We start from the raw sequence: 19,445 nt of genomic DNA, 5'->3' as shown, positions 1-19,445 counted from the left end.
CTGGAAACAGCCTCTTTCCCAACTTCTGGTGGGCCCAGTAGGCTCGTATGTTGCCCTCCCAGGCTCCAAAGGCTTCCCTGGAGCTGGCAGAGTATGGAAGCTCGCAGCTGGCAACTGACTGCGGGTTACTCACAAATCCAATGTTAGAGAAAATACCTCGGACAAGAAACTTCTTTGGTGAGGCAACCTGGATTTTCTCTCTGGTGAAGCAACCTAGATTAAATCCAGGATGACCCTTTTATTGAAAGCAAACAAAGAAAGGCAGGCTTCTGTGATGCTACATTTCACATGGGTCTGTTACACCAATTCAAACTTATAACGTATTAAGCGTACAAAATATAACCAATAAAAATCACATAACTTGTGCTACATTTCAAGGTGCTGATTCATGAGAAAAATAAAGCAAGAGCGAGAGAAGGGCCCCATCAGCCCACCTCATGATATATAATGTTGCACTTTTCTTAGGCTAGCAGCAAGGAAAGCAAGATAAGAGTGCAGGGAAGGAGAATGTTGCTAGAGAAACTGGGTCATCATACGTGTCATGCTCAAGGTCTATGCTTTTCGCACGCACATTCCAAGACACTAGTTCCCGCGTTCCCACATCTCCCCTGTTTTTATTTTTTAAAAGGTAGACTCTTTCTCCTTGCTGGGCAGAGAGAAAGGTTGCTTCTTTGATATAGCTTCAGCTGATGCAAGTGGGCCTCTAAGTCCAGAAGGGGTTTAATTTCCCAAGTGAGAATGACCTTCCTATTAGAGGGCAGAAGACTTTTAAAGATTTGTAGTAATGATGGAATGCATTGAATACAGCAGCAAAGTGTTACAAGAACTATTACCACAACAATCATAGCAGTTAGGATAATACGTAGCCAAGAGCCATCCGGAAGCCAGGACCAAAGGGCATCCCACCAGGCAGGTAACACATCCTCTCGAATGTGAGATGCAAGATCCTTTAAGTTGTCCAATTGCTTTTTTATCAATGTGAGTTGTCTGAGATGTTAAAGCAACACATGTTTTTTACAGACTCACATCCTAGATGATGTAACAATAACAAAAAGTCTATAGCAGCTCTATTCTCCAAAATTGCATGTCAGAGCTCTATTTGTTCTTGTGTTAAGGCAGCAATGGCTATTGATGTAGCGTTAATGGTTTTTTGCTAAGAACAGGCAATGCGATGCGCTGTTCGTTGGTTGCCTGCGGCCAAACCAGGTACCCCCACTAGGGATACCGAAAGTGAAACATACTCAGCTTTGCTCAAAAGTTTTATCTCATCATTGTATGAAGCGTCAAGGGGTAGCAAAATAGCAAAACTAATAAACAATTCAATAAGCACACAAGGAAAAAAAAGGAATGATGATTAGGTGTTTTTTGATGAAGCAACAAATATCCCTTGGGAGGTTCTTCACGTTCTTCGTAAGGCAGTGGTTGTGGGTGCCCTGCCCAGTCTCCAGGTCAGGCAGGGGTCAGCCAGTTGTTGGAGTGCTGTCATCTCTGGAGGTTCCCGCAGGAAGGGGAGGTGTGTGTGAATGTCCATGTCCCCCTTTTGTGCCTGCATGTTTAGGAAGATATGGTCTTACGTGTCTTCCTGGTACCCACAGCACCTGATCGTCAAGCTGTACTGCAGCGTAGCCTCGCCCCCAGGTGATAAGATCTGCTGGGCCTCTCCAAGTGAGATCCGGTAGCTGACGATAGTAGACCAAAGGCCTGGGGGAGGAAACTGGAACTGTGGAAAAATGACGAGTCGCAGCAGAGGATGAAGGAGTGCCAGTCAGATTAAGAAAATTTAAAGTATATAAACAAAGATTAAGAGTGTTTTGCACCGCTGGGAGGTTAGGGGCGGTTTTCCCCTTCATCTGATCGTATCTGTTCAGGGCACGTTTTAGCGTTAAATGAGCCCTCTCTGCGAGAGATTGGCCCTGGCTGTTGTAAGGAATCCCGAATTTATGCACAATGTCCCACTGGTTACAGAAGGCAGCAAAGGCCGCACTTGTGTAAGCAGGTGCATTATCAGTTTTCAGTTCTTTTGGACGTCCCAATGATGCAAAGGTGCGAATACAGTGATTTATAACGTATCTTGTGGCTTCACCTCTTTGTGGAGTAGCCATAATGTAGCCTGAGTATGTATCAATGGAAACATGAAGATATTTCCAAGAAGCGAAGGGAGGATATTGCGTTACATCCATTTGCCAAATCTGGCAGCATTCCGTACCTCTAGGGTTGACCCCCATAGGTATGGAGTTCGCTTGTTGGCTACAGGTGGGACATTGCTGAATAATAGCAGATGCTTCATTTGCTGTTATGCCAAATTGTTTCATGAGTGCCTTTTTATTCTGGTGAAAATAAGAATGACTTTCCCAAGGAGTCGGGGCTGAAACAACAGCCATGAGGGAGACGGAGGCAGTTGCTGCTGAAGCTGCAGCGTCTGCTACATTGTTTCCTTCTTGCAAAAATCCAGGAAAGGGTTGATGACTCCTAATATGGGAAACAAAAAATAAACACTTTCGTGCCATGATTAATTTTTGCAAGGACAAAAACAAAGACAAAAGGTTTGCATCCAATGATGGTGACAGATAGGAATCAAAAATGGAAGAAACAATTTGAGTGACATACAAACTGTCAAGAATCAAATTAAAAGGTTCCTTAGAAAAAATTGTAAATGCTAAAATAGATGCAGCCAATTCAGCCCTCTAAGCAGAGGTCTGAGGGGGAGTAATTTTTGTTGACCACTTACCCTCGTGCAGCCAGGCACATGCCCCATAAGTCTTGCTACCATCTGCAAATACAGTGACAGCGTCAGAAATGGGAGCAGGGGACAGTGGGGAGCGCCATTGAAAAGGGACTGTCCTTACAAGTGACAGTCTTGGGTCAGGGGGCGCATGACAAGAAACCTCCCCGGGCCAATCTGCCAGTGCGAACTGAAGATGATCAGAGTTCACAAACAAAGGATCCCATACTGATAAAGAAAAGGGTATGTACAACACAGAAGGTTCAATTCCGGCCAACAATTTTGCTCTGTGCCGGCATTTGACAATGAGTGTAGCAAAAAGATGAAGCTTCTGAGAGACAGTGGTGCGTGGGGTATGAGAAAGATGAATCCATTCCAGAATTAATAATTTTGAGGACTTTTGTGCAAGAACTGCAGTGGGGAGACCCACAGTGTTTAATAAAATCATGACAAGAGGAAGATTGGCTTCCATCCTGTCCACCCACATGTGCTGTAAAGCAGCATTGACTTGTTGCAAGGCTTCTAAATGAATGGCAGTTAATTGAATGAGATCATGGGGTGCTGAACCCAAAGTGAGTGCAGAAAATAAAGGAGCCAATTGAGAGGTGGTAAGTCCCACATAGGGACGCGCCCAATTTATGGATCCCAAATATTGTTGCAATTTAACCAAAGTAGTGGGTGAAGTTAATTTCAAACAAGGTAACTCAGAAGAAGCATGAGAAGCAAGCAATTTGTGACCCAAATAAGAAAAAGGTTCAGATTTTTGTATTTTTTCTGGAGCTATGTGCAAACCATGTTGATGTAATATGGCTGTTAATTCTTTTAAGGTTTGCTGTACTAGGACAGTCAACAAACACAAATAACAAAAATGCCTTTTTAAATGCAGGATTAGTGCAAAATCTCACCCCCACATGTTAACATGCAAAAACAAAACAACAGGTTTAATGTAAACATGTAATGGCAAAGCAGGAGGGAAAAAAACAGCTTCTACAATCTTGCTAGCTACAAACAGAACAGAGACCAAAGAAGGCTCATATGACATAACAAAACAATCTTTGGAGCGGGGCTGGCTGCATGCCCCCCCCCTCTAGTTTCCAATGAAAACCCTTTTTGCACCAGGGACATGCAGTTTTTGGCTTGCTAGTTTTTAAAGTGCCTTTAGCAGCACCTCCCCTGGGGTCTCTGCATTGAGATTTCCCCACATTTTGCAGCGCCAATGCAAGTGTTTCCATATTATAAACAATAATTCCAACTATACAACACACTTAAATATAATCAGCCAAACCCACATCAATTTTACTAAGCAAAGGTTAAATTATGCATTTGCAACAGTTTCAATAAGACCTGAGACATAATGATTAGTGATTCCACACAAAACATATTGGACAAAATGAATAAAATAAAGCTACTGCTTGCTTAAAATCTCTAATTAGTTTCATAGGAAATGGCTCAATGTTAGTAATTCTCTAAAACAAAGAAAAACAATAACTATATTCATCCACCAGCAGCTCCCCCCTTTCTTTTGCCTGTTGGAAACCTTATCTCACTTGTTTTTCCCTTCGGAACAGAGGCTATCAGGGAGCTTTCAGCAGCAGGGGGCAATTTTGAATCAAATTTAAAGTCAGATTGATAAGGTGGCAGAGTGTCCGAAACCCTGTTCAGTGCACTGTCGTGAGACCGAAGACAGTCCATGACCACCCTCCAAGTGAACAATACCTCATGAAGGTATGTTCCCAATTTAGCCCAAACAAGAGATTTAAGAGAGCCTTCCTCAGGATAAGCAAGACAGTTTTTATAAATATATTTGAGAAGGCTTTGGAGGTCAGTTTTAGAGGGACTGTACAAATTTTTCCCATTAGGTTTTAAAATTATTGAAGCCTTGACTAGTTGTCTAAGTTCTTGAAGGTGCGCAACCTGAGGCTTAGAAAACTCTGCCCCCATACTCACATAAGGGTACTTCGTGCTCTGACGACCGGCCCTGGTTTGAGGAGCTTTCCTGCTCTGATGAGTACGGAGGTGTCAAGGAACGCAGTCAGTTGATGGGGTAGACCACAATGCAATTAATCACGTCGGGGTCACCAGTTATGGAAGCTCGCAGCTGGCAACTGACTGCGGGTTACTCACAAATCCAATGTTAGAGAAAATACCTCGGACAAGAAACTTCTTTGGTGAGGCAACCTGGATTTTCTCTCTGGTGAAGCAACCTAGATTAAATCCAGGATGACCCTTTTATTGAAAGCAAACAAAGAAAGGCAGGCTTCTGTGATGCTACATTTCACATGGGTCTGTTACACCAATTCAAACTTATAACGTATTAAGCGTACAAAATATAACCAATAAAAATCACATAACTTGTGCTACATTTCAAGGTGCTGATTCATGAGAAAAATAAAGCAAGAGCGAGAGAAGGGCCCCATCAGCCCACCTCATGATATATAATGTTGCACTTTTCTTAGGCTAGCAGCAAGGAAAGCAAGATAAGAGTGCAGGGAAGGAGAATGTTGCTAGAGAAACTGGGTCATCATACGTGTCATGCTCAAGGTCTATGCTTTTCGCACGCACATTCCAAGACACTAGTTCCCGCGTTCCCACAGCAGAGGGCAAAAGCGCCATCCACCATCCCTCTGGAGGCTCTTGGGCAGCCAAAAACGCCCTCCCAGAGCCTCTGTGCCAGCCGAAAATCAGCTGGCCGGCACACACATGCCTGTTGGAGATGAGCTGGGGCAGTGGCTTGCGTGCCAGCAGATATGACGCCACGTGCCAACTGTGGCAGCCGTGCCATAGGTTCGCCATCACTGGTGTAGGGTTTTACTTTTCTCTGTGTTGAATGTCATTTTATTGGTTTGGGCTCTTGTGTAGAAGTCTCTCAAGATCCATCTGGATCCTCTGGTGTGTTTCCTACTCTTGCCAGCTTGGTGTCACCTGCAGATTTGGTTAGCTCTCCTGCTATTCCCTCTCCCAGGTCATTTATGGGGAGATGAAAGAGTGCTGGGCCTCGGATGGACCCTTGTGGCACCCCGCTGCTCGCTTCTCTCCCTGTGGACTTACAGCCCTTGAGGACTAGCTCATTGGGGAATCCTAGCAGTCCAAATCCATTCATCTCAAAGCATCTTGGCTGGGGAATTCTGGGAGCTGAAGTCCTCTCATCTCAAAGTGACTAAGTTTGAAAAATATCAGACTTTTGTTTTTTAAACTAAAAAACTACTTTTAACAGGGACGTTCCTTCCCAAAGCTTAATCTGCCAGGCCTCTAATGAAGAGATGGAAAGTCCTAGACACCCAGAAGTGCGTAGCCCTTTAGGTGGGCTCATCCCATTGTCAAGCCGGTGCAGATGTTTGCTACGTTATCTATAGAAGGCCTGATGATTGTGGGAATTTGGGAGGGGGGATTTTCATGAGGGAATCCAAGGCAGCCACAAAGCATTCCTTGGAGGGGTTCAAGGCCAAGCTATGCCCACCCACCTGGCTGGAAGCGGAAGGAGGACTGGTCATGCTGGCACAACCTGAGTGGGCAATGTGACAAGGAAGGTGAACTTTCACCTGTGTGGGAAGCTCGGATTCAGGTTCCCCAGTGTAGGTGATGAGTCTGGAAATATGTTGGAGCTTGGACTCGGACTCTGGTTTAGTTTGGATGTCACCTGGAACCTGGGCACCCCTCCTTTAGAGCAGGGGGTTCAACCTTGGACATTCTTAAGACTTGTGGACTTCAACTCCCAGAATTCCCCAGTCAGCATACTTGAAAATAGTGGACTTCAATTCCCAGAATTCTGGCTAATTCTACTGTACATGGTGTCCTGCTTGAGCAATTGAGTCTCTTGAGAATGGGTGGTATACAAATGAAATCAAATAAATAAATCTAATTAATAAACTGGTTGGATTAGAAGACCTCCGAGGTCCCTCCCAACTCTCGTGACTCTATCATTAATGGATCTCTCCTGCCTCTTTGGCTGGTTCTAGGTGGCCTGAGAACCTTCTCCTGGCCATGGAAGTGTTGGGGTGGCCTCCTGAGAAGCCGTGCTTCCTGCCTCGGCGTGTGTGTGTGTGTGTGGGGTGTCTGCTGAGGCTTTAGCCCCAGATCCATTCACCACCTTCTCCTCTTCTTCCAGCCCTCTTCAACCTCATTCCGGTGGGGCTTCGTGTGGTGGCCATCCAGGGCGTGAAGGCCGGCCTCTACGTGGCCATGAATGGCGAAGGGTACCTCTACAGCTCCGTAAGTGTCTCTGGGGGCGTCTCCTTTGGAGGGGGCGGTGGTCTCGTGGGGAGGGGGCTGCCTGGAGGGATTGCCTGGGAAGAGGGCCACTTTATCCGAAGACAACTGGGATATCTGTAAGGTTTCAGGAGTGAGAATTACCGTATTTCCACCAAAATAATTTAATTTAATTTATTAAATTTATAAGACTGAATCTTATATTTAATTACATTTATTATATATTATATTATGTATAGTTCGTATGGCTAGTGAGAGTATGGCTAGCTGATGGGACCAAAATAAGGCCGAAATAGATCTATCCTAGTCTCCCTTAATTTTCAAATTCAGCAATTATATATATAATATATATATATATATATATATATATATATATATATATAGGGAGGCTAGGATAGATCTCTTTCGGCCTTTTTCTGCCCATACCCTCTCACTGAGACTTGAACTTGCAGCCTTGGCCTTGTAAGGCAGAGAATAAACCTCTAGGCTACAGCGTCCAATCCCTTCAGCTCTGTACCAGGGAAGGGTTACATGTTTTTTTGTGTCGAATCACCCTCGTATATTGAAGGAACATCACAGCTACTTTGTTGCCTCTCGGCCCAAGCCAGAGCCATTTCCATTATATTTAATATAATGTTAAATTATATATTTGATTTAAGTTATTAAATTTATAAGACCGGATCTTATGTTAATTTTTGCTCCAGAAGGCGCATTAGGGCTTGTTTTCTGGTTAGGTCTTATTTTGGGGGAAGTACGGCACTAAATGTGTCTGTCTGGCTGACCATCTTAACTGGGCTTTACTTTTGGGGTAGGGCTTATATTACGAGCGTCCGAAAAAAATCATGCTAGCGCTTATTTTTGTGGAAATAACGGTCGGTTGACAGTTTTCAGTATCTGGGGGCTTGGCTTCTATCTGAGTTAAATGAGGGCTTGTTGAGGAAACATGGAAACTGATTGTTATCTTGAGTTGATTTTTCTCTCATGCTAGATAGATACTGTAGGTGTGTTTGTGTGTCTGTGAACGCGCGGGCAGCATGGCTGGTGTTCTCCAGAGGTCTTAAGAAAGGCGGGTTGGGAGCAGAGTGGCTGTGGGTGGCATTCACACCGGTGTGAGCATGGTTCCTGTGAACACAGGTGATGTGGGCGCCCGGCTGTTTCTACCTGGCCAGGTGTGTGCTGAGGGCCCCACAGGTGGTCTTGTACCTGGAGGGTGGATGGATCTTGGTTAAGCTTTTTCGTTTGCAGTTCTCAGCAGCAAAAGTGGGAAGGAAAACTGATAGAATAGAATAGAAGCTTTTATGTTGGGAAATTGAGGACGGAGGAGGAAAATGACCACAAATGTCCATTTTTGCTCCTAAATAGGACTAGGGGAGAGCGCAGGAATTGCCTACCAAAGAGTTATTTAAATTAAATTGCAAGTAATTTGTGACTTACAACAAACAGTTCTTTTAGAGACTGAAGTTACAATGACAGTGAAAAAAGTGATGTATCACCATTTCTATCTATCTATCTATCTATCTATCTATCTATCTATCTATCTATCTATCTATCTATCTATCTATCTATCTATCTATCTATCTATCTATCTATCTATCTATCTACCTACCTATCTATCTACCTATCTATCTATTTATCTATCTATCATCTATATCTATCTATCTATCTATCTATCTATCTATCTATCTATCTATCTATCTATCTATCTATCTATCTATCTATCTACCTACCTACCTCCATCAGATCCCGATTATTTGTATTCATCCAGATCAGACAGGTGTTCTCTTATTGCTTTAATAACAACAACAACAACAACAACAACAACAACAACAATAATAATAATTATAATAACAACAACAAAAGTTGAAAGGGACCCTGGAGGTCTTCTAGTCCAACCCCCTGCTTAGGCAGTAAACCCTACACTACTTCAGACAGATGGTTATCCAACATCTTCTTAAAAACTTCCAGTCTGGAGGCAACTTCTGTTCCACTGGTTAATTGTTCTGACTGTCAGGAACTTTCTCCATATTTCTAGGTTGCTTCTCTCCTTGTTTAGTTTCCACCCATTGCTTCTTGTTCTGCCCTCAGGTGCTTTGGAAAATAGCTTGACTCCTTCTACTTTGGGGCAACCCCTGAGGTAATGAAAGACTGTTATTATGTCTCTCCTGGTCCTTCTTTTCATTAAACTAGCCAACTAGTTTGGACTTGTGTTAACTTTTTATTTCCAATCTGTTTTTTGCAGTTATATTTCTGGTAGGTTGGGCTGTACTTTCTATTTGTGGTTGGGCTGCCACAAAGCCGAGGGAATCCACCATTTCTCCAAAGCACCACAAGGAAAAACAGGAAGCCAACGGATGGAAACTAAGGAGAAACTTCCTGACAGTTAGAACAATTAACCAGTGGAACTACCTGACACCAGAGTTTGTAGGTGCTTCATCATTGGAGGTTTTAATAAGAGGTTTGTCTGAAATGTTACAGGGTCTTCTGCTTGAGCTGTGGGTCGGGATAGAAGACCTCCGTGGTCCCCGGAGTCTCTATTCTGATTGAGATCTCCTTTGGGGACCGAGGAGATTCAGGCTGCCAAGGAGAAGGCTTAGCTCTGGATTTCTCTCCAAAGCCTGGTGATTATGCAGAGGTTGCGTAATTTGTGAGGATGGCGGGTGTGCATTCATCTCTTTTAAATAGCGGCCGGTCCCAGGGGAGAGTCCTCCTCCGTCCCCCTTCTCGGCAGCGCTCACTCGCCTTTCATTCCGATGCATCTTTTGGGAGGAAAATAAACAGCAGCCGGGGAGTGGAGGGGGGGCAGAGGGGTTGGGGAGGGGGAGGCAGCTGCAGCTCAGCCATAGTTCCCCCCCCCCCCGCTTGGGTCGGAGCCGCTTTGCCAAGGACGAGGGCAGACCTATCCTCCAATGCAGCTCATCTGTCTGGAACCCCCACCGCATTTCGGACATAAACACTCTAGAAAACGTCCAGAGACACACAACAACACAAGAGCACACAACAGATACAAGCTTAACATTAACTGCTCCAAATTGGACTGTAAAAAATATGACTTTAGTAATCGAGTTGTCAAAGCACGGAACTCATTACCGGACTCTGTAGTATCTTCCCCTAACCCACAACATTTTCCCCTGAGACTGTCCATGATTGACCTCTCCAGGTTCCTAAGAGATCTGCCCACATTTCAACATCACTCCGCGAGCTGCACTGGCTGCCAATCAGTCTCTGGGCCCAATTCAAAGTGCTGGTTATGACCTACAAAGCCCTACATGGCTTAGGACCAGATTACCTATGGGACCGTCTTCTGCCTCATGTATCCCAGTGGTCAGTTAAGTCCCGCAGAGTCAGCCTTCTCCAGTCCCCATCGGCCAGAAGGGGAAGAGCCTTCTCTGTGGTGACCCCGGCCCTTTGGAATGAACTCCCTCCAGAGATATGTACCTCCCCCTCCCTCCTGGCCTTTCGCAAAGTCCAGAAGACCCACCTCTGCTGGCGGGCATGGGGGCCATGGGTGTCGAGATGAATTCCAGCTGTTGCCATGAGTGGAGGCAAATGTGGAGGCTTGTGCTGAGATAAATGTTGTTTTTTAAAAAATAGTTTTATAGTTATTTTTAATATTAGATTTTTATACATGTGTATTATACTGAATTTATTATGTTGTACGCTGCGCTGAGTCGTTTGAGAAGGGTGACATAGAAGTGTAATAAATAAATGAATAAATAAATAAATGAAATAAACCTGAAGTTTGGAAAAATGCACTTCCTGTTTGCCCGTTGTGCGGTTTTTTGCACTCCGGGGCTTCAGGAAGCTTCCCACAACCCTCCAGAGTGGAAAACCCCCCAGCACAACAGCAAACCGGGAGTCCGTTTATCCAAACTTCCAGTTTGCCCCTTGGGGGATTTTTCTGCCTCTGGGGCTTGAGGGAAACTTCCCTGCAATGTCCGGAGGGCGAAACGGCCTTTCCAGAGGCCGAAAATCCGCTGATGCGCTGGAGCGTGGCAAAGTCTGGCGTGCCCTCCGATATGGCTCCGCCTGCCACCACCTGCCATAGGTTGGCCTTCCCGGTCCCAGGTTGCCCTTCCTCCCTGCCAGGAAACTCCTGCTCCCCCCCCCTCGTGCGTTTCCACCCAGGCGGTGGCAGGGGCCGGCTGGCAACTCTCGGGCGGACGCCAGGAAAAAAATCTGGATGGCTTCCCGGAGATTTTGGCAGGACAGAGGCTGCTCTGGTCCCCTCGGAAAGCAGCGTCCTGTCTGGGCCCTGGCAGATTGATTGACGGATGGATGTGGATGGATTTGGATTTGGATGCGGCCCAATTCCCTAAGGACTCTGAGGATCTTGACCATAACACATGACTTCATATACTGTATATATATATAATAGAGTATCATGTTCATTTGTCCTTACAGTTGTAATACTAATGTCCTAATGTTTAATACATTATTTCCTGCGCTCATACAACAAATCCCATGTTTTATAACATTCCAGATCTCTTTCGGTTCTATAGTCAACGTGTCCACCCACTGACCCCCCACGGATGGGGGTGGATGGAGAGAGTCTCGGACTCCCAGGCTTCCCGGCTGCCTCTCCTTCTCTCCCCCCTTTAGCAAGCAGGAAATAAATCTTTCCAGGGATGTTAATTGCTGCAGTGGAGGTGTGTTATGTGGAGGATCACAACTCTGCAGTCTGCCAACCAATTTATTTTATTATCCCCCCCCCCCCAGTTCGGTTTGAGAAACGCTGCACAGTCTGGTAATTGGTGATGGAGAGATAGAATTTTCTGTAGCTGTGATGGGGCTGCGTTTTGACTTTGCAACTCTGAATGTCAAAAACACACAACCTCCCCCCCCCCATCGGCTAGAACCCTCTGCGCCCCCCCTTCCTCTGAGATAATACAGACGAGACAGACGAGTGGCTGCTTGCAGGGAGCTTGCATCAAAGCCCCCCCCCCCGCCCCAAATTCCAGTGGCAGCTGAAAGACGAATCCGCTGATTCCCAAAGAAGAAACTGATCACAATCCACTTTATCGGAAGAAATGTCCAGGAGAGCCCCAATAAATCACCTCCTTGACTTTGAAGGGTGTCTTCTCCAGGGCTGCCTATCGATTGGCGTGGAGGGGGGAGGACTTCAGGGCCCCCAGAAGGTGGCAGGGAATCCTTAGCAGCCCCACTGCCCTATTTTTCAGAGTATAAGACGCACCTTATTTTGGGGGGAAGAAAATAGGGAAAAGATTCTGCTTACCAGGTATTCAGCTGGCCAGCGTCCTTAGCCTGGTCAGCTTCAGCAGATTATTTTATCCGTGGGTTAGGGCTTTCAAAAAACCTTTATTCTGAGAGAGTAACAATGAAAGAGCTTGCAAGCCAGCAAGAGCTGGGAACATTGTTAGCACCTGGAAAGAAACATTTGGAGCATGTAGAACAATGAAAAAACCCTGCAAAGACTTAGGGCTTGGAAAACATTCTTCTTTGCAGAGAGTAACAGTGAAAGAGCTTGCAACTGGATAAGAGCTGGGAACATTGTTAGCACCTGGTTAGGGCTGGAAAGAAACTTACTCAGAGCAAGTTAGAGTAATGAAAAGAACCCTGCAAAGACTTAGGCCTTGGAAAACATTCTTCGCAGAGAGTAACAGTGAAAGAGCCTGCAAGGCAAGAGCTGGGAAGATCGTTAGCAGCTAATTAGGACTGGAAAAAAGCTACATTCAGAGTATAAGATACACCCTAATTATCAGCCTCTTTTAGGGAGGAAAAATACACCGAAAAATATGGTAGGTGTGTATACTGCTCAAAAGATAGTTATAGTTTGCATAAAATAAGTAAAACGTAACAATAAAAGTAAAAACTAAAACTAAAAAAGTAAAAAATAAAAGCAAAAAATAATTTTAAAAGTAAATTAAAAAGTAAAAATTAAATTTAAAAATTAAAAAACAATTTAACAATAAAGTGAGATGGAAGAAAGAAAAACATGTGTGGCTATGAAACTAAGGAAAATTAAAGGTTGCCTGAATTTGGGGCAGAGTTGCTGAACGTACGCATTGGGAAATGTTGACAGTCAGGAGGCATACACATTTTGTGAATAATTACTAGAGTCTTAGTTAGTTAGTTAGTTAGTTAGTTAGTTAGTTAGTTAGTTAGTTAGTTAGTTAGTTGGGAGGGACCTTGTAGATCATCTAGTCCAACCCCCCTGTTCAAGCAGGAGTCCCTACACTATTTTGGACAAATGACCATCCAGTCTCCCCTTGAAAGTCTCAAATGTTGGAGCTCTTACAACCTCCGCAGGCAACTTCTGTTCCACTGGTTGATCGCTCTCACGGTCAGAAGGTTCCTCCTTATTTCCAGGTTGAATCTCTCTTTAAATGAGAGACCCCTTGGAAGACCCCAGAATGAAGGAGAGAATGGAATAATCAGCATTTTCTTAGGAAAAGATTTGCTTGCGTCAGATAGGCCGGTTTCCGCATATGTTAATCTGCATTTCAAAGTAGATCAAGGGGTATAGAACCCACAACTGTTTGGATTCCACCTGGTAAGCTTCATAGGGCATCACAGGAGGCTCTGAGAATGGGACAGAGTGCAGGTGGTCCTCAACTTACAAAACTTCATTTAGTGACTGTTCAAAGTTACAATGCCACTGAAAAAAATGACTTAGGACCATATACCATATACCCGATTCCTTCAACTGTTCTTCATACGTTTTAATCCCCTAATCCTCTTCGTTGCTCTTCTCTACACTCATTCTAGACTTGACTCTCAACATCTTTTTTCATTGTGGCCATCAAAATTGGGTGCAGTATTCTCACAGTTGTCACGGTTCCAGGCAGCATCCGAACTACATCAGAGTCCGAGTCAAAGTGCTCCTCAAAGTTCCAATTTATGGCTGGAGCCATCCATGCACTTACACTAGGAGACCTGAATCTGAGCCCCCCCACCCAGTTGGAAGTTCCCATCCTTTGTCCCCCCACCCACAACCGTGTCCCGTTGCCCACTCAGATTGTGCCAGCGTGGCCAGTCCTCCTTCCGCTTCCGCCCAGGTGGGTAGGCCCAGGATGGCCTTGAACCCTTCAAAGAAAGACGGCTTTGTGGCTGCATCTGCTTCCTTCTGAAAATCCCCCCTCCCAAGTCCCCACCAACATCAGGCCTTCTGCAGAGAGTGTGACAAGACGTTGATTCATCGCCAACATCTGCACCGGCTTGACAACCATATTCTGTGGTATTCCAGTGAGTGTGTGTGTGTGTGTAAAGGCTGGATGTATACAACAGAATTGGAGGAATGATATAGCATAGGATTCTTTCTTGGCCAAGGGTGATTGGACACACAAGGAATTTGTCTTTGGTGCAGATGCTTTCAGTGGACATAAAAGAAAAAGAGACATTGGTCAAGAATCATGAAGTACAACTCTTACTGATGGTCATAGGGGTCAAATAAGCAATGAGGGAACAATATTAATACAAATCTTAGGATTCAAGCAACAAGTGACAGTCATACAGTCCTAAGTGGTAGGAGATGGGGGATAGGAATGATGAGAAAAAACTAATAGTAATAGTAGTGTAGACTTAGTTTGACAGTGTGGAGGGAATTATTCGTTTAGCAGAGTGATAGCGTTTGGGGGAAAACTGTCCTTGTATCTAGTTGTCTTGGTGTGTTTTGAGGGTGGGAGTTGAAACAGTTTGTGTCCAGGATGCGAGGGGTCAGTCAATACTTTCCCTGCCCTCTTTTTGACACATGCAGTCAGGTCCTCAGTGGAAGGCAGGTGGGCAGCCATTGTTTCTTCTGCAGTTCTGATTCTCCTCTGAAGTCTGTGTCGGTCTTGTTGGGTTGCAGAACCGAACCAGACGGTTCTGGAAGTGCAGATGACTGCCTCAGTGATTCATAGAAACATAGAAACATAGAAGTCTGACGGCAGACAGGCATGTTTAAATTCAGTTACTGTGGATTTATCTACCACATCTGCTGGAAGTTTGTCCCAAGGATCTACTACTCTTTCAGTAAAATAATATTATATAATATAATATAATATTTTCTCTGTAGAACTAGATCAGCAGCTCCTGGGGCAGTTTGGGCAGCATATCCGAAAGGGAAAGCGAGCCAGACTGAAGGCCGAATCTTCGGGGGCATTAGCTCTGTGTGAAGCGTGTCTTGGAACAGGTTTAGAGGAATGGGGATCAAAAGGCTCTCAGGGGGTTACAGTGAGCAAAATGTGAGAAGTGACTTTTCTTTAGTGGGTCACGAGAAATGCAGAAGTGCGAGAAAGGAAGGCGCCAGTATTGTTGTTGATTGAGGGAAAGTATAGGATTGTAGGTTCCCGCAGGGAGGGCGATTCTAAACATTAACGTGTCACAGTCCAAGCTGCTTGGCAGGAGGAGAGAAAAAATGACACAGACAATTGCAGGTTTCTGTTCTTTGCAGGCATTTAGCCACCTGTCAAAACTGACACCGTGTTCTGAACTATTCTTTTTTTAAAATTTAATTTAATTTTATTAAAAATAAACTTTATTTGTAACACACAAAACCCAAACAACAAAGCACACACACACAAAAAAACATTAAAATAAAAATTGGACCATTTGTGATGTGCCTGTAATACAATTCTAACAGTGCTTATAGAAACCTAGAAACCTAGAAGATTGACGGCAGAAAAAGACCTCCTGGTCCATCTAGTCGGCCCTTATGCTATTTCCTGTATTTTATCCCAGGCATGTTTCAATTCAGTTCCTGTGGATTGACCGACCACGTCTGGTGGAAGTTTGTTCCAAGCATCTACTACTCTTTCAGTCAAATAATATTTTCTCCCGTTGCTTCTGATCTTTCCCCCAACTAACTTCAGATTGTGCCCCCTTGTTGTCGTGTTCACTTTTCTATGAAAAGCACTTCCCTCCTGAGCCTTATTTTCTATGACATGGATTGTATTTACATAATATACATCAAATCTTAGCAAAGATCTTATTCTGGTATCTCTTTTTCTTTGTTTTCCTTTTGTGACCGATCCTCTGACATTTATTCCCCAAATTATCTCACATTTATTAACTCTCTATTTTTGCTCCCCCCTTTTTCCCTTCCAACCGTAGAACCTACCGCAACAATTAGTATACTCATGCTCATCTATAATTTTTTCTTCTGAACTATTCAACATTAATATATATATATATATATAATTAAATGTATTTTTAGCTGGAATAATATATATATATATATAAAGGCTGAATTGGTGCCATCCTAGTCTCCCTTAATTTTAAAAATTTCAGCAAAAAACAAAAAACATGTGATATATAAAAACATATATGTCACATGTTTTTTTGCTGAATTTGAAAATTAAGGGAGACTAGGATAGATGTATTTCGGCCTTATTTTGGCCTCATCAGCTAGCCATACCCACTGGGACTTGAACCTGCAACCTTTGCCTTGTAAGGCAGAGACTTATCATCTATATTCCTAGGCTACAGTATCCAATCCCTTCAGCTCTGCACCAGGGAAGGGTTACATATTTTTGTGTCGAATCACCCTGGTGTATTGAAGGAACATCAGAGCTCCTTATATACATACATACATACATATTCCCTTGCGTGCCCTTTACTGTGAATTTGGAGGCAATAAATATTCTTCCCTGCCATCATCTGGAATCAGCAAACCTTGATTCTACATTTGAAAGCCGTGTTTGATTTGCTGATGAACAATTTGGTGAATTTCTACCTTCCCCGTTGGAGAAAGAAATTGGGGCTTTTTTGCGTGTCTGTTTGAACCTGGGCATCAAGTCAGGTTCACTTCCCGACTCTGCTGCAAGCAATTTTGCTTTATCTCGGAGAAGCAAAGCGGTTTTTAACTTCAGAGAGAATCTCTTGACAGCCTCCACTCGGATCTGTTGCAAAGCCTTAAATCCAGCAGGAAGGAGGCGTCTCCGAAAGCTTCGGGCAGAAAGAGGCTCCTGCAGAAATCCCGCTTGACATAATAGCCTTTATAGCCACAGCCTTTAGACTTATGCACCGCTTCCCACTGCTTTCCCAGCCCTCTCGAAGTGGTTGACAGAGAGTCTTGCCCCCAACCACCTGGGTCCTCCTTTGACCCATCTCAGAAGGACGATGATACTACAGAGTCTGGGAGTGAGTTCCAGGCATCAACTACTCAGTTGCTAAAGTCGTATATTTCCTGCAGTTGAGTTTAGAGCGGTTCACTTTGAGTATGCATCTGTTGTGTGCTCGTGTGTTGTGGTGGCTGAAGCTGAAGTCGTCGTTGACAGGAAGGATGTTGTAGCAGGTGATTTTATGGGCTCTGTTTAGGTCGTGCTGAAGGCGACGTAGTTCTCAGCTTTCTAAGCCTAGGATTGTGAGTCTGGTTGTGTAGGGGATTCTGTTGTGAGTGGAGGAGTGGAGGGCTCTTCTCGTAAAGTATCTCTGGATGTTTTCTAGAGTGTTTATGTCCGAAATGCGGTGTGGGTTCCAGACAGATGAGCAGTATTCCAGGATTGGTCTGACAAAGGTTTTGCATGCTCCGGTTAGTAGTGTGAGATTCCCAGAGCAGAAGCTACGTAGGATTAGGTTGACAACTCTTGAAGACTTTTTGGCGATGTTGTTGTAGGGGTTTTGGCACTGAGGTCATTGGATAGGAGTACAGTCATCCCTCGCTACTTCGCAGTTCATCTTTTGCGGATTCGCTACTTCATGGGTTTTCAAAGAAGGCTTAAATCCATTGAAAATTTTAAATCCATTAAAATTCATAAAATTCTTGTACAGTCCTCCTGTCCTCTGTTAAAGAAACTGGTGGGACGTCACATGTAGTTCTGGCTGAGAAACATTATAGAACGTCTGTTTAATGCAAAGGGTGGGTTTTAAAAGTCCAAATACTCGTTAAATACATTAAAAATATCTTTACTTTCTCATGGGGGTCTTGGGACGCATCCCCCGCAAAAAACAAGGGATCACTGTATTCCAAGGATGTGTTGGATCTGTTTAGTGCTTTGAAGTCTTGGGCAAGCGTGACATGGGTGCACTTTAAATCAAAAGAGTCAATGACCCCCTTCCTTCGGATGCCCCTCCTTGCTTCCTCCCCAACCTTTCTGCGGTGGGGGGGTTTTGTGGCGCTCAGTGAGCGAGAGGCGTCCAGAGCCTCCCAAAACCTTCTGGAGATGATGGTGCCTCCCCCCTCCCCCCCTTCGCGTCTCTGAGAAGCCTGCAGCCCCGGAAAGTAGGTCTTGTTGATTGCGGGAGGAGGATGTATTTTTAATTAAGCGGCGCTCGGTCGGTCGGTCTGCAGGCACGTTCAGAGAAAGTCTTAGGAAACGCTGGCCTTTTATGCCCTTCAGTGGTGTCTCCAGTCTTCTGGCTTCTTACTTGACCCTCGGCCAAGAAACAGGATAAGATCCCCCCCCCAAAAAATATCAAATCCTCGGGTGGAAACTACATTGAGGTTGGTGCTGCAGAGACCCAGCCCCCCCCCCCCCGTTTGCATTTTCACTTTGAGAATAATGATTCCCAATGTGGGTTGGGTTCATCCTTCCTGATCCTTGGGCTCCTTGGGTCTTATTCGTCTTTTGGGGTCATTGCTTCAATTTTTCTTTTTTAAATGAAGCAATTGGGAATTACTTAACAATTGGGATCAAATCTCAGAGTTTCATATTTGCATAAAGTTGTACCAATAGCCATAGCACTTAGACTTACCTGCCGCTCCCTAGTGCTTTTCCAGCCCTCTCTAAGCGGTTGACAGAAGGAGCCCCCAACAATCTGGGTCCTCAGTTGACCCACCTGGGAAGGACCGACGGCTGAGCCCACCTGGAGCCGGTGGGGAGATTTGAACTCATGAACTACAGCTGGCAGTTAGCTTTGGGAGCCTGCAGTGTGGCACTATAACCACTGCGCCACTCCAGTTCCCTCCCTCCTTCCCTTCCCTTCCCTCTCTCTCTCTCTCTTTCAAGAGGGATCTTGGAGTCTTGGTAGACTACCAACTAAATATCAGCCAGCAATGTGCAGCAGCAGCCAAAAAGGCCAATACAATGCAACACAACCCAGAGGGATGCAATCTAGGACTAGGGAGGTATTAATACCACTCTGTAAAGCCTTAGTAAGACCACGCCTAGAGTACTGTGACCAGTTTTGGTCACCACACTACAAAGAAAGACATTGAAGCTCTAGAGAAAGTGCAGAGGAGAGCAACCAGGATGACCAGGGGACTGGAGACTATAACATACGAAGAGCGGTTGCAGGAACTGGGCATGGTCAGTCTAGCAAAGAGAAGGACCAGGGGAGACAGGATAGCGGTCTTCCAATACTTGAGGGGCTGCCCCAGAGAGGAGGAAGGGGGTCAGGCTGTTTTCCAAGGCACCAGAAAGCCAGAGGAGGAACAACAGATGGAAGCTGACCCAGGAGAGAGTCCAGCTGGAAATAAGGAGGAATTGTCTGACAGTGAAAGCAATCAGTGGGACAGAAGTTCCCTGCGGAGGTTGTGGGAGCTCCAACACTTCGGACTTTCAAGGGGAGATTGGATGGTCATTTGTCTGGGGTGGCGTTGGGCCTCCTGTTTGAGTGGGGGGGTTGGACTAGAACA

General features: G+C 44.8%; 1 protein-coding gene across 1 annotated transcript in view; it reads left to right on the top strand.

Annotated features, from left to right (window-relative positions):
• The window catches only part of FGF12 (fibroblast growth factor 12), a 78,693-nt gene that overhangs the window by 25,655 nt on the left and 33,593 nt on the right, over positions 1-19,445 (top strand). The window contains 1 exon segment of the mRNA XM_070754189.1: positions 6,828-6,931. Coding sequence (XP_070610290.1) covers positions 6,828-6,931 — 104 coding nt within the window.

The sequence above is a fragment of the Erythrolamprus reginae genome, chromosome 5, assembly GCF_031021105.1.
Source record: "Erythrolamprus reginae isolate rEryReg1 chromosome 5, rEryReg1.hap1, whole genome shotgun sequence".
Lineage (NCBI taxonomy): Eukaryota > Metazoa > Chordata > Lepidosauria > Squamata > Dipsadidae > Erythrolamprus > Erythrolamprus reginae.
Note: the sequence above shows the minus strand (reverse complement) of the source record. Positions and strands in the feature narration are given on the sequence as shown.